The sequence below is a fragment of the Rhinatrema bivittatum genome, chromosome 7, assembly GCF_901001135.1.
Source record: "Rhinatrema bivittatum chromosome 7, aRhiBiv1.1, whole genome shotgun sequence".
Classification (NCBI taxonomy): domain Eukaryota; kingdom Metazoa; phylum Chordata; class Amphibia; order Gymnophiona; family Rhinatrematidae; genus Rhinatrema; species Rhinatrema bivittatum.
Window position 1 is genome coordinate 15779893 of NC_042621.1, and position 15398 is coordinate 15795290.

The following is a 15398-nucleotide window of genomic DNA, read 5'->3' on the forward strand; positions in this document are numbered from 1 at the left end:
TGCGGATACTTATTTACCTGTGGATGTAACCCCACGTTTCAAAGCAAAAGTGAGAGCATTCTTTTGGTTTGAGAATTGCTGGGGGTACAACATAACTGCATTTTCTGCGGTTATTTTTGGAAAACGTACTCTGCTTTTGTTATTTTCTAGGCCCCCCAACAGCAAGAATGCCTCCTCTTAATGCAGCGAAAATCATGTGCATTGTGAAACAACGAGCAACTTTTATCTACCTGAAGGAGGAGGATTTTTCCCAATTTATGTGGATAAATTGCTATTTCTTTGCAGAAATGGCTTTGAGAATTGCCTTCTTTGTTTTGTTTTGGGTGTTTTTTTGCTATCCTCCCTATTAATTGTGGATTGTCTGTCTCCCATAGAACATGGTCTAATTAATTTGGTTTACGGCTACTGCTACGACGTTCTGAATGGTGGTCATTTGGAGGGGTATTATATAAAAGGATGATTGACAAGTGAAATTTGGTTGAGAAGTTTTAGATTAGAAATGGAACAAGAATGTAAAGCAGAATATAAATCTTAAAACAAAATAAAATGAATATAACTGGTGTAAAAATCATTTCACCATTTTTTCTTGATTTTTTTTTTTTGTTAACATTTTGTTATAGCTAAGGAGGTGTCCTACTGCACGTCATAATATCTCATATTCTTGCAAACATTTTGCATTTTGTAGTGCAATTGTGCTATAGGAGAAAACAGATTAACACACAAATAAGGTACGTATATGTGTAAACTGAAAGCCACAAAAGTGTTGGAGCAGCCCATTTTAATAATGAAAGTCAAATAACTGTTTATAGCCCTCCATACCACATGAGGATGCCGATGCAATAAGATGCATTCAGCAGGGCACATGGTTTTACCCTCAGTTGTGTGCACATTTTTTGAGGCGCAAATGTAAGCTTCCGAGGAATGAGTTTTGTGCACAAAAAATGTGCGGATAAAACTGAGAATCCTGCTTAGTACCCTTCCATGGAAATCTCATGCTAATGAAGGCATTAACTCCGGATTTCCTAGCACCGGGAAATTTACTTCTGCTCAGAGGCGGAGTAAAGTTTCCAGCGCTAGTCTCAGTCTATGGGCAAACGCGCCAGAGTTTGACCACCGGGATCTGTTATGGGATTTATGTGCAGAAAACATGCTTTGTACACCCAAAGCAAGGTTTCTGTGCATAAATATGTGCACAAAAAATGCTTTCTGTGTCAAAAGCATTTTTGTACACACAAATCATATTTTATGTGCACAAATAAAGTTTTATGCGCATAAATCATGTCTGAGAGACTTTCTTACTCCTCTGAGTTTAAAATGTGTGTCCAGCCTGTGCTGAGCACACATTTTAATTTAGGTTTCTGCATACATTTGCCAGTCAGAGCATTGTTTTAAACTCCCAAAGCACTGGCATATCATTAGCTTATTGCATCAGGATTTAAAAAAATTTGTAACCTGTGCATTAAGAAAGTGTGCACTGAATTTCAGCACAGATTTTAAACCTACAGGTTATTGTATTGGCCCAGATAGGAGACCAGAGGAAGCAGCCAGGTACAATCTGGAATTTTGTCATAGCTGGGTGACAATCAAGTTCCAGTAAAGTATTATGTTGACTACTAGATGCTAAATTCTATTGATTTTCTTTGAAGAGTGCAGAAACACATTCACTTCTGAATAGTGCTTCAACAGTATCTCAATCCAAAAAGCACAAAAAAATAAACACTGTCTTTTCTCTTTCCCTTCATACTTTCTCCTCACCGGTAAATTATTTTGGCCAGGTACCCTTTCCACCCTGGGCCTTCCCAGTACCTTTTGGTAGCTAATCTTTTTCTCCAAGGTCCTCTTTCTCTCTCTCTTTCTCTTCTGTGGATGTCTCAGGTTGATTGTGGCTAAATCACTTGTAGACCTCTGTGAACATTCCCAGGCAGGCTGCCCTTCCCATGACTCCTCCTACTGCACTGGTCCACACATTTTCCGACGAAATCCTCTTCTCCTTTGGGCTCCCAATTCACTCTGGTGGACTTTCCCAGGAAGGCTGTCCTTCCTCTGAGAAATCCTGGTACACCTGTCCCTAGCTTCCAGGACCCACTTTACAATCCTGCACTCCCAGAGATACTTCTGCTCAACTCTCCTCTGAGCCTTCTGTGTAAAAGCAAAGGCCCCTGATGCTGCTCTGTAAGAAATAGCTCCTTTCTCCAACAGAATCCCCTCCTTACAGCCCTCCTGCTTCACATGGAAGCAGGAGTTTCTATCCTGTCCTATAACCCCTCCCGAGGGGAGTGATATTCCACCTTGCACACTCACCCTACTCTGTCATCATGGGCAGGCCAGATCTGGTGTCACCTCTGTCATACTGAGCGCACTCAGACAAGCTGAAGCCACAAATGCCCTAAGAGTAAAAGGACAAACTACTTACAGGGAGCAGAGTATGACACCCTGTTACAAATAAATAAGAGCAGAAAATGTAAAGGGAAAATGTAGGAGAAACAGCAGCTGGAAATAAATTAAGAGCAGTGTAATTTGGTAGAGATCATACGAACATTTCAAGAATGCCTCTGTAATAGAGCACAGCTCCTTATTAGGCTTTGCATAAACACATTTGTCCTAAATAAAAGAACTATGCAGTCTCTAGATTTGCATGCTTTGAAAAGTAAACTCTTAAGTTTTATATCTATTTCAAATTAATATGAGATGCCTCTGTGGCAGAATTTAAAACCACTCTTAAAAATGAAATGCAATAAAACAAAAGAAAATCAATGTTTCACTTTCTAAGGATAACAGTGACCTAAGAAATTAAGAAAAATTCACCGATACTGATTATAATTAAGGTAAAGAGTGATTAACAAACTCAAATTTGACATGGGAAACCACAGGAAACCTTGAATAGTCCTGAAAACACAGAAGTAGACACACAGCTGGTTTAGGGAAGTTGCTTGAACTTTGAAATCAAAATTAGAGAAGGGCTATTTACCACAGAGAATCCAATTTAGCCAATGTTTTGAACAGTTCATGCCCTAAGAAGAAGCCACAGCCTTTCTACTGGATAATTGCTGGCAGGTTCCAGTCACAAAGTCTGTGTTTTTTGAGCATAAGAAGTTATACGTGTTATAAGTATTTACCTGCGGGTCTAGCTATTGAGTGTTGTGTCTGAAGTCAGGTGGTTGGTGTGTTCAGTAAAGGTAGACATTAAACAGTCCTGTTGAAGACTTGGAAATGTTTACGTAGGTTGCTTGCCAGCTATAAATTTGGAAGTAGGTGCCAGTTGGCTGAAAGACTCCTGAAGCTGTGGAAAGCATCCAGTTAAGTAGACTGGGCAACGGAGGTCTAAAGTGGTGCTTCATGATTTAAATTAAAAAAAAACATGCCTCCTTTTTATTCCACACAAGGGAGGCTACTTATGCTTAAGCTTTTAATTTGTGCCAATTCTGAGTTTGGAAAATAAAGACAGAAAGAAAAACAATAAAATGAAGTTGACTGCAGCGGAGAAAGTTGTCTCTCTCTGGTTGATGTGGTGCATTGGGACCGTGAGACATGGGCATGGCTCCCCCAGCTTTGCTTCCTTCTGAGAAACGTAAGCACAGGAGAGTCGAGCAGCCCTGCAACTGTAACTGACAGTGACCCAAGGTCCGTGCAATCCCTTGAATGGTGTGCACTGTTTTTTGGGTTTTTTTTTTTTGTTAATTACTTGTTCCTTCTTTTCATTTCTATTTGGAAGCCAGAATAGGTATAAGCTGCATCATTATATAAAATGCAAATATAAAAATGTTTCCTCATTTTGTATTTATTTACATTTATAAACTGCACATACCAAGGCTCTGGGCGGGTGGACAATAAAGCGTATACAATGAAAAGTATCTCCCAAACAATTTCACAAGAAAGATGGCTGCAAACTAACATAATACCACTGCACATTGACCGGGAGTTCACAGATTTCATCAGTCCATCTCACCCAAATCATTATGAGAATGCTAAGCCAAAAAGATAGGTTTTCAAAAATGCCCTCAATTTTTTTTATACAACTAGTCATGCGAACTTAATACTTTTCTGCAAAAGATAAGTATCATAAACCCAGTCTCTAATCCAGTGCCAGGACAAATCATGAAAAATATTATGACAGATTTGGTTAGATCATTTTCACCATTTGCAATAATATAAACAAGATATCAAGGTAATAAAATTAACAAAGCCATCAAACTCTCTCTGAATTTGTTAATTTTCCATGATTTATTGAATTTATATTACTATAGCATAACAATTGAACTTAGATATTGTTGCAGTTACGGAGAAGTAGTTCAATGAGGGCATGAATGGGATATGGCCATATTGGTGTTGGGTCCCGCGGCCGTGGGAGGCCACGACCGCGGTCCCCTACCACGTCCGTGGAGGTGACCCGCCGCGGCAGCTTCGGGGGAAACCCCTGACCGGGTGCTCGTTGCCCCGGCGCGGGCCCCCGGCCTGGCCGTCGGGTGGAGAGCCGTCCCTGCTCTGCCCCCGCGCTGTTCCTGCAGCCTTTCCTCCACGGAGGAAATTCAAGATGGCTGCTGCCATCCTTAGGTGCGAGGCTGCGCCCCCTTCAGAGATTTAAAGGGACCTGATCCCTTTAACAAGCCTCACCTGTCCTTGATCAGCCTGAGCAGGGGAAGTATAAAGGGAGGCTTCCTCTGCTCATTCCCTGACTTGGCAACGTCCCCCAGCGCTGTCTAGTCTGCTTGCTTCGGTGAGTTCATTGAACTTCGGATCCTTGTTCCTGTTACGTCTTGGTCTTCTCGATTCCTGACTTTGGATTGGCTTACGGTGATTCTTTGGTGTGCGACTCGGATTGGCAAGTGGTGATTCTCTGGTGTGACTTCGGACTGGCAAGTGGTGATCCCTCGGTGTGTGACCTCGGACTGGTAGTGACGACTCTCTGGCACTTGATCTTGGACCCCTCCTGGACTCCGTCTCCAAGGGCCCGCCTAAGTCCCAGCAGTCTGGGTCCCTGCGGGCTCCTCCTGGGGGGACTGTGGACTTCCAGGGTGAAGCTCCAGTCAGCCCTTGCACCGATACCACGACTCCTCTGGGTCCACCTAAGTCCCAGCGGTCTGGGTTCCTACGGGCTCCTCCTGGGGGGGACCACAGACTTCCAGGGGTGAAGACATAGCTCCTCTTCCAGCCTCTTCATCTGTCTGCAGTCTCCTCTGTCTCCAGTGCCGAGGGTCAACTGCTCTCCTCTTCTGTTCTGCCTCGCCACCCAACGAGAGAACCTACGGATCCTCCGCAAGGTATACCATCCTCTCGTCGGCCCAAGGGTCCACAAGCCTGAGCATAACAACTGGGCTGTAATCTGTTTAGGAATGACAGATGGCAGAAAGGGGGAAGGAGTAGCTCTTTATGTCAAAAATAATATTAAAGCAACTGAAATGCAAGGTGAATGGGGAAAGAAGGAAGCACTGTGGACCATCTTAGAAAGGGGCAATGGTATATCTTTCCACATTGGGGTAATCTACAGATCTTGATCAATAAGGAGAAAGTAGACAGATCTGGTTGAAGACATTAGAAAGTGGGAATGAAGGGAGAGATGCTGTTGGTAGAAGACTTTAAGCTGCTGAATGTGGATTGGAGTATCCTATCTACAGAATTGGCTAGAAGTAGAAAGACTGTGCAGCTCTTCAAGGAGCTCTTCTCAGACAGTTGGTGACAGAACCTACAAGGGGAGGGGGTCATACTGGACCTGGTTTTCACAGTGACAATGTCTGTAATGTCTAAATTTGTGTCCACCTGAGCACCAAAGATCATCAGATGGGATGATTTGATATAATGGCCAAGGTAGAGAGAATTCAAAGGCCTGGATTTAAAAAATAATGACAAAGAGCTAGCAGGATGGGAAGATATAACTCAAGTGTAAGAACAGCAGGATAAACTAAAAGGTGTTACAGTAAAGGCAACAAATCTTTATGTATGGAAGGTAAGTAAACGCTAGAAAAAAAGGAATCCAGTATGGGTCTCCAGAGGTGGCTGAGATATTGGGGAGATACCTGTTCTGGAGACTTTTCAAGGGTGATGATTCTGATGAACTGAACCAAATCACAGTGAACATGGAAATTGTAGTAGGCCATATTTACAAACTAAACAGTAGCAAATCACCTGGACCAGATGGTATACACCCCAGGATTCTGAAAGAACTCACATGAAATTTCATACCCATTACAAGTCATTTGTTACCTATCATTGCACCTTAAGACTGGAAGTTGGCCAGTGTAACCCTGATATTTATAAAGGGCTCCAGAGGTCATCCGGGGAACTATAGACTAATGACCCTGAGTTCAGTGCCAGGACAAATCATGAAACTATTATAAAGAATAAAATCACAGAACATATAGATAGATATGGTTTAATGGGACCCAGCCAGCATGGATTTATCCCAGGAAAGTCTTGCCTCACAAATCTACTATATTTTTTTGAAGGGATGAATAAACGTGGATAAAAGTGAACCAGTACATGTGGTGTATTTGGATTTTGAGAAGGTGTTTGACAAAGTCTCTCATGAGAGGCTTCTAAGAAAACTAAAAAGTCATAGGATAGGAGGTGATATCTTTTTGTGGATGCAAATTGGTTAAAAGACAGGAAACAGAGAGTAGGATTAAATGGTCAGTTTTCATAGTGGAAAAAGGTCAACAGTGAAGTGCCTCGGGGATCTGTATTTGGATCAGTACATTTTAATGTATTTATAAATGGCCTGGAAAGGGGTATGACAAGTGAGGTGATCAAATTTGCAGATGACACAAAACAATTCAGACCAGTTAAATCAAAAGACGATTGGGATAAAAATGTAGGCAAGACTGGAAGATCGTGCATCCATATGGCAGATGAAATATAATGTGGACAAGTGCAAAGTGATGCATTTAGGGAAAATAACTCATGCTGTAGTTCCACGATATTAGGTTCCATATTTATTTTATTTATTTATTTATTTAACACTTTTTTATACCGACCTTCATAGTAATAACCATATCGGATCGGTTTACATTTAACAAGGGTATAACTGAAGCGCCAACTAAAGTAATTAAACAATAGAGGTGAATAAGGCAAAAAGTTACATTCAACAAGGAGTAAAGAACTTGGAAGCTTAGATAGCTGGAAAGAAGGTAAAGGCAGGTAATAATTATGAATACAATATAGAAAAACATCTGATTGTCATAGTTGATATTACATTAAAATAATTGGCTCAGTGTGCTGTGGTGTTCAAAAAAGCAAACAGAATGTTAGGAATTATTAGGAAGCAAATGGCAAATAAAATGGAGCATTTCATAATGCCTCTGTATCACTCCGTGGTGAGACCACACCTTGAATACTGTATGCAGTTCAGGTCGTGGCAACTCAAAAAATGATATAGTTGCACTGGATTAAGTATAAAGGGCAAGCAAAATGATAAAGGGCATGGAACGGCTCCCCTTGAGGAAAGGTTAAAAATGTTAAGGCTGGTCATCTTGGAGAAGAAATGGCTGAGGGGTGGATATGATAGAGCTGTACAAAATCATGAAAGGATTTGAACATATAAATGTGAATTGGTTATTTACTCTTTCAGATAACACAAGGACTAGGGGGTATTCCATGAAGTTATCGAGTAGCATATTCAAACAAACTGGAGAAAATTATTTTTCACTCAATGCAAAATTAAGCCCTGAAATTCATTGCCAGAGGATGTGGTTAAGGAAGCTAGTGTAGCTGGGTTTAAAAAAAGATTTGGATAAGTTCCTGGAGAAGTCCATAAACTGGTATTAATCAATAGGGTATAGCCACTGTTTGTTGCCGGCATCAGTAGCATGGGATCTATTTAATGTTTGGGTACTTGCCAAATACTTGTGACTTGGATTGGCCATTGTTGCAAACAGGATACTGGGCTTGATGGACCCTTGGTCTGGCCCAATATGGGCATAACTTATGTTCTTAGAGTTATTATGTTTTTAGAAAATGATGGCCAAAAGATTATTATTCACAGAGCACAAAGGATCTCAAAAAGATAAACATAAGGAAGAATATTTGGCAAAGCTGAAAGAGACAAAGAAAAAAATTAGGTTGGCAGACGCATGAGCTGAAGAAAATACTTGCTAAAGAGGTGAAGATAGGAGACAGGACATTTTTTCAAGTGTATTAGAGAAAGGAGGGAGATGAGGTGGAATTGTACGATTGCAAGTTGACAGGAAGCAGTGTGTAGAGAGTACAAAGATAAATAAGAAATGCTGAACAAATACTGCTGTTCAATGTTCACTTGGGAAGGCCTTGGAAAAGGAACACTGCTGGTTGGAAAGGGTACATATGGGATTGATTCTACATCGTTCAAAGAACTTGCAAAACTTAAGCTGGACAAAGCTATGGGACCTGATGAGGTACATCCAAGAATTCTGAGGGAATTTAGAGAGATTTCCCTGCCATCAGTCAGTAAAGATTTTATTTTGAATAACAGTGCTGGTATCGATTATGTCTTTTTCTAGTGCTTGACTGGTGAACAGGAAGAGCCTTTGAACAAGCAAAATCTTAAGGACCTTGTAAAGTCCATCTTTTGCCCCCTGCGCAAGAACCCCAGGAGTTCATGAAGTCTTGTGTGGTCTTGGCACCCCCCCGCCCCCACCATATGCCCCCGTGCCCAGCACCAGAGCAGGGCTGGGGTTACACTTAAATTAATATAATGGGCAGATTAGGAATCTCCTTTGAATGCCAGGCTTGAATTGGGATGGGACTGGATCTGCTATTTCACCTTTACCAGCTTATTGTAACGCCTTTATTGCGACAGTTTTGTTCCATGTAAACCGACCTGATTCAAACGCTGTTTAATGTAACGCCTTTATTGCAACAGTTTTGTTCCATGTAAACCGACCTGATTCGATACTTGTATTGAGAATGCCGGTATATAAAAATCCGAAATAAATAAATAAATAAATCTTTCCCCGCAGGCTGAGCCTTTGGTTTCCAGGGGCTTGCAGGATTTACGCGAGAATCTCATAGGGCAAGGAGAGAGAGAAGGTCTGGAGCCAGGCTAGTTCGGGGCAGGCAGCAAGCAAGAGTACACAGTATCCAGCCTGGGGTCAGTGGCAGCAGGCAAGCAAGAATGGTCAAGGTCCAGGTAATGGTCAATTCAGAGAGCGAGTGAGGTAAAGGCCAGCAGCAAGGCAAGGAGGACTGGTGGAGGGAGACTGGATGAGATAAGGACTAGGCAAGGCAGGCTGGTCGAGACGAGGCAAGGCAGGGCAGGCTGGATGACACGAAGCAAGGCAGGCTGGAGAGACAAGGCAGAAATATTGAGGCAAAAAGTACTGCAGGCATTGCAGGAGACCCGTTGCTGAGGTAAAGAGGAGAAGTTGCTGCAGGATTTAAATACCCAGTCGCATGATGTCTTCAGGAGGCACTAATAGAATGGATTCTTGCCAAGGGGCCTTTAAGAGGTGCTGTGCGATGCACACATGCACCCCTAAGGTAGCAATGGGGTCAGCAGCCCAGCACTGTCGCCGGTGTTGGGTGCTGACTGGAGTGAGCTTGCCACAGCCGGCAAATGTAACAGTATGTTGGCCAATGCACAAATACATGCAATGCATGGAAACCATGTATTTCAATGCATTGAACAAGCATACATTACCCACCTATTTTTTAAATATATGCACATAAGTACAACTTACTTGCATGAGTCAGTATTTACACATGTAAATCAGTGTATTTTAAATCTTACGCGCATGCATAAAATTACCAGTTAAATGCCCAGTCCTTCTCCTGGTCATCAACTCTCCTGGGTTTCCAGCCTGAACTCCCTCCTCCCAGCTCACCCAGACCTCCCTCCGAGTCAGTACTAAACAATAAACACGTTTATTATCACTTACACTAGATATTTAAGCAGGTGTAAAAATATGCGACTAAGTTGGAAAATGTACGCAGGTGTCTCTTAAAATATCAACTTTCGTATGTGACTTTTGGCCCCTCCCAGGAATGCTCCTAATCCACCCCTTTTTTACACGCATATATACGCGTGCAAAAGTGAAAATACGTGCATACATGTTGACATTCACCTTTAAGGGTGCACTAAAACACAATAGAAATAAATGACCCCCAAAACAAAACCGAAATGAAATGACAAAAAAGAAAATGGTTTGACTGCACACTCTTTAGTAAGAACCTGCCCTGCAGCACCGAGGATGAGTTGGAGAATATATCTGCTTTTGCCCATTGCTTCCATCCCCATTCAACACCTCCCCCCCCCCCCCCCCCCCCCCCCCCCCCACTGCCTACCAGTCAATCTCAGTCTGGTTAATCACAAGCCTGCTTTTATATCCCTGTTTTCCATCCCTCATCTCAAAGTCTGCTTTTCATTGCCTCTTCCCCTGCACCTGCCCTGAAAGTAACCAGGTGCCTAGGAGAGGGAGATGGCCAGTCCACCAGCTATGTTATAGACCATTACTTAATGCAGGAAATTTTAAATGGCCCCTTTCTGTTAGTAAGTGCTTCAAAATCTTCATGATAAACTATCAAAGAAAAGTGTATCTATCTACTTACTGTTGAGCTGGTTTGTATAATCTCATCTTAGGGAGCAACTGCATTGACTTCAGAATAGACAGGAAGCTTTGACCTCCATGTAGTGATTTAAAAACCTGCAGCTTTCTAGATAACAAAATAATATACCACCACACGGTTTTATCAACTGAGATCTTCCTGCATTATTTTTGCAATCTTCCACCTATCTCTGAATTGAGCCAATATCAAAATTGAAACTGAATATCTGGCTAAGAGCTACAGGAAGCATTTTAGCCAGCGGCATGTTAATATACTGTCCAAACCCATCACCCATAACGCATTTAACATTGAAATCTCCATGTCTAAGCAAATTTCTGCTCTGGTCTAAGACTTTCATTTATGTGACTCATGGCTTTTTGTCTGAAGTATTACAACTATTCTTTGCCTCTGTTGGGAAGCTTTATTAGATTTTTCTTGTGCATGAAAGACAGAAAAACACATTTATTCTGGATTTAAAAAAACCAAAAACTTCTGATTAGAGATGCTAACCTCGAGAATTGCTTGCATACCCCTGGCATTACATGTCCTGTGATTTTATTTTGTACTGACCATCAGTCTTGGCTTTACTTCAGTCTAATAAAATATATACAGAGGAGAGATTAAATATAATGCAGTTGGTGTCTAAATTAAAATTGCATTGTAAATACTGTTTTTATTAAACACTAGCTGTACCCAGCCACGCGTTGCTGTGGCTCAGTCTGGTCAAATGGAAAAGAAATAAAAGAGAAAGCGCACGTTTCAAATATGGTTAATTTCACAATGCTTGTGGGTATACAATATTTTTTGTTGTTCCATTGTCTGTGCAGATATAGAGATTGTCTGGTTTGCCGACTCTAGAACACGCAACATATAATTGTCCATGTGAGAAGCAATCCGTGTCTAGATGTAAACCGCATAATTCTAGAAATGAAAAAGAATGAAAAAAGAAAAAACATAAATTATACTCACTAAATGAACAGTATGGTAAACGACACAGCTCAATTCCAACGCAATGTCACACAAAATAATAAATCAAAATGAAAATAAATTGAAATCTATAAAAATTCAATTTAACAATGCAATCGGAAACATTGAAATGTAATCGTAAAATATTTAGTCCAAGCCGTTAAGCCCGCTAAAACGGGCAAGATTTTTGTCCCCTCTCCTCCTACAACTTTGCTCTGCTCCGCTCCTCCCCCCCCAGCACCACGAAGGGCCAGAGGCGGCGGCGGTGGTAGGAGCTGCAGCAGTGGCCAAGGGGGATCTCGCGAGGCGTAATGGTCCTGCTATCTCAACTCCCTCCCCCCTTCCCCAGTGGCAGAGGGACAGGCTCAGACCCCTTTCACTTTATCCTTACAGGCCCCAACTCCTTTGCTCTCCCATTCCCCTCTACACTGAACCCCTTCCACTGTAACCTATAAGTGGAGAGCTGGGGGGGGTAGAGAATCTCTCTCTTATACAGCCCCCTATATAGGCTTCCTCTCTTTCTCTCTCTTGCACATACACTCTCCCTCTGTCCCTCACACACGCATACCCAATCCCTCTCACACACATACACAATCCCTCACGTAGTCTCCCTCTCTCTCTGGCACTCACACTCGCCTTCAGCACACATTACCACACTTCTCTCTCACACAGTTAAAACGGGTGGGATTTTTGTCCCCTCCCCACCTAAGTCTTTGCTCTGCACTCGCAAGAGCTTGCAAAATTCCCATGCCAGTTGTGTCTGGGAGAGAGAGGAAAACACTCCGCCTCCCCCCCCAACCTGATTCGATACTTGTATTGAGAATGCCGGTATATAAAAATCCGAAATAAATAAAAATAAATAAAGGGCAGGCGGCAGGCACTGCAACAGATTTGGGACACATTGCCTAGCTTACTTTGCTCTTTCTGGCAGATCTGTGCCTTTAAGAAATCCGATCGGGGGCTTGAGAGGGAGGAGGGAGCAGGACTCTGGTTTTCACTTTTGTCACGGTGCTTTGCTGGGAGTGGGGGTGGAGCGATGCCCATGTAAACTCTTCCCGTGGTGGCTGAGACCCACAGGCGGTCTGACAGCACTGCCTTCTCCCTCCCCCCCTGCAGTTGCAGGATATTTACTTGTCTCATTATCTGCGGGACTCAGGGGGCGGGGGAGGAGGGCGAGCTGTTCTCTGTTCAGCTCTTTGCGCTTTGGCTGCTGCAGGCAGCAGCTGCTTGTGATCTCTTCACAGCTGCTTTCTACTGCATTTGCTCTGCTCCGGCCGTCCCAACTCCCTCCCCCCCTTGCCTGGCGGTGGACGGACTGGCTCGGCGACTCTTCTACCCTTTCCTCCTCCTGTGTATAACTGTCCAGCAGTCCCTACTCCCTCCCCCCTTCCCCAGCGGGGGAGGAATGGGCTGAGCCGTTTCTCGGAGCGGTGACTCGTCTGTCCTTTCCTCCTCCCCTCTGTGACACCCAGTACGTAGCACAGAGCTCTATGGTCCGCACATGCGCGGTAGAGCTGCTCTCTACTGCGCATTTGCGGGCAGTGGGTCAGAGCCCATTTATATTATAGATAGCGTGTGTTGCTTGTACGTCCAACAGATGGTGCTGTTTTTACCTGTCACAGGTGTGACATCTATATAATATAGGTATATAAAAACACGCGCGTATTCAAATCCAACGTTGTGTCAAAATTTCAAAGCAATCGGTGAAGAACGTTCAGAGATTTAAGATTTTGAACAAACGAACATTTACATTTTTATTTATATAGATTAGTGTATGCATTAACGGCCTAATTTTAAAAGGCCCACATGCACCTATACTGGGAGATACGCACATGGCTGGGCCGCGCGTACATTTTGGAACGCCTGCAACCACACGTGTATCTCCCGATATGTGCCGAAGAACGGCTTGAAGAAAAAGGGGTAGACCGGGAGTGGGGTCTGGGTGGGGGTGTGGGTGTGGGTGGGACCTGGGCAGCGCCATTAGGCACTGTCCTGCTGAAGCGCGTGCCAGGAGCCTACCATCCCACGCAAGTTACTGCTGTTTCGGAGAGCTGGTAAATAATAAAACAAAAAACAATTAGGTTACTTAGCGGGGTAGATAGGGGAAAAGGGAGGCAGGTTAGTAGGTAGGAGGTGTTGGAGCCGTCTGGGAGGGAACCGGGGAAAGGGCCTATCGCGTCACCGTGCGCATCTACTGAAACCCCGTCCTTACGTGCGTGAGTCGGCACTCCTGTTATAAAATCGGCTTGTCCGTGCCCTGGTTTTAAAATTTCCCTTTGTGAGGATCGAAGCAAACCAAGGTTAGTGGTTATGGTTATGGGTTAGAGTCAAAACAAACTACTTGCATCATCATAGAAGCCTGTAAATGAGTTCATCTGCTAACATTCAAATTGTAAATACAATAGTGGGTTGAAAACAGCAAAGTCTGTTCTAGCTTAAGATTCTCATAATGTTTTTCTTGATTGATCTTCCTTTTTTCGACGTTTAGATCCTGCTGCAAGGGAAGAACCCTGGGTTAACCTGGGAGTACACATTACCTATGGTCATGAACAGGATTCAAACTGCTTCAAGAAGACATAACTACACGTGGGTGACAGTCCAGTCAGAATGCTCCGCCTCATGTGCCGGGGGTAGGGCATTTGGGTTTTGTTTCCTACAGTTTTCTGAACATCAGTAAGATATTGTTGTACTTAGAGTTGGTGGAAGGTATATATCATTGTATAATCTCGCACTATTGCTCCTATCAGAACCTTTCAGTACTGTGTTTCCAAATTAACCTTAATTTATGATGTAATAGGGCTTGCCCAGTTATTCAGGGGCACGTGCTGCCATGCAGTGGACTTGGGCTCAGTTCCCTTTCTGGGATTTTATTCCTCAGTTTGGACGGGGTAGGTGATGCGTGCAGAGTTGGATGACTGCAGTGCATGGGTTGGGTACCATGCACTGCAGTTAATCTACAAGCAACTCTGACCCATGATCTAGGGCGCCAATGAAATCTGATTTAGTCTGACACACAAGCATTTTAAACAAATGTCATCTGTTTTGCTTTGAGCAGGCTTAAACTGACTGCGGGAGAATTATTTTTCTTTGCTCAGTTAGTATAGGCCCATGCAATCGAGGTCCATCATTAGTACAGGAAATGACCATGGATGGGGCTTGGGCCTGTGTCCCCTACTTTTGACTCAAGCCTCCTTCCCTTAGCAGCAAAGTCATGTCCCATCTGTGTCAGCCCCTTAGAGGTTTTGGAGACGCTGGAATCACTGCTAGTCGATGATCCCATGTGCCTTTCAGGAGGCTGACTTGAATGGGAAGCACCACTACTTTGGGCTAGATATATACAGTTTGAAGTTTTTTACTTTCGGCAGGTAATTATTTATCCCCATTCCTCCTCTCAGCCGCTTCAAAGTTCAGGAAGGCCTGGACTGGGTAGAAGCCTATTTACTTGTTCTTCCTTTGCCTGAGAAATTAACATTTATATAAAGAGACAAACCGCAGAAACAGTGAAGAGACGAGATAGTGTTGTCAGAAATTAAAAGGGTTTGTAGTAAGTACCCCAAAGATCCACATAGAAGGGTGTAAGGGTCACAACGAGGGTGGGCCAGGGTAGAACGGAGTGGCAGTTCACACCCATGTTCACCTTAGGTACTCCAAAAAATTCATTTCTGCTATGCCCTTGAATTAATGATATATAGCATTAAATAAAGGCCAGTCTTTACAGCTGTAATTTATTATCAAAATGAAAGAGTAGGGTTTGTGGATGTTTACAAACCTTTAAGTGAGGTTGACTAATTACATTGACATTTATTATTTATAAAGTATCCTTCTTTTTATCTCTTCTATTATTCTCAGCCTTGCTCTTGGTTTTCATCAGGGCCAGATTTTGAACTTTGGACCAGTAGGCACTTTGGAGTGGTGGGACG

The 15398-nt window shown here is 43.0% G+C and overlaps 1 protein-coding gene across 1 annotated transcript in view; it reads left to right on the top strand.

Moving 5' to 3' along the window:
• ADAMTS18 (ADAM metallopeptidase with thrombospondin type 1 motif 18) overlaps window positions 1–15398 on the top strand; it is a 209733-nt gene that overhangs the window by 163176 nt on the left and 31159 nt on the right. Inside the window, exon 17 of the mRNA XM_029610622.1 lies at window positions 13967–14108. Coding sequence (XP_029466482.1) covers window positions 13967–14108 — 142 coding nt within the window. The remainder of the gene's footprint in view (window positions 1–13966; window positions 14109–15398) is intronic.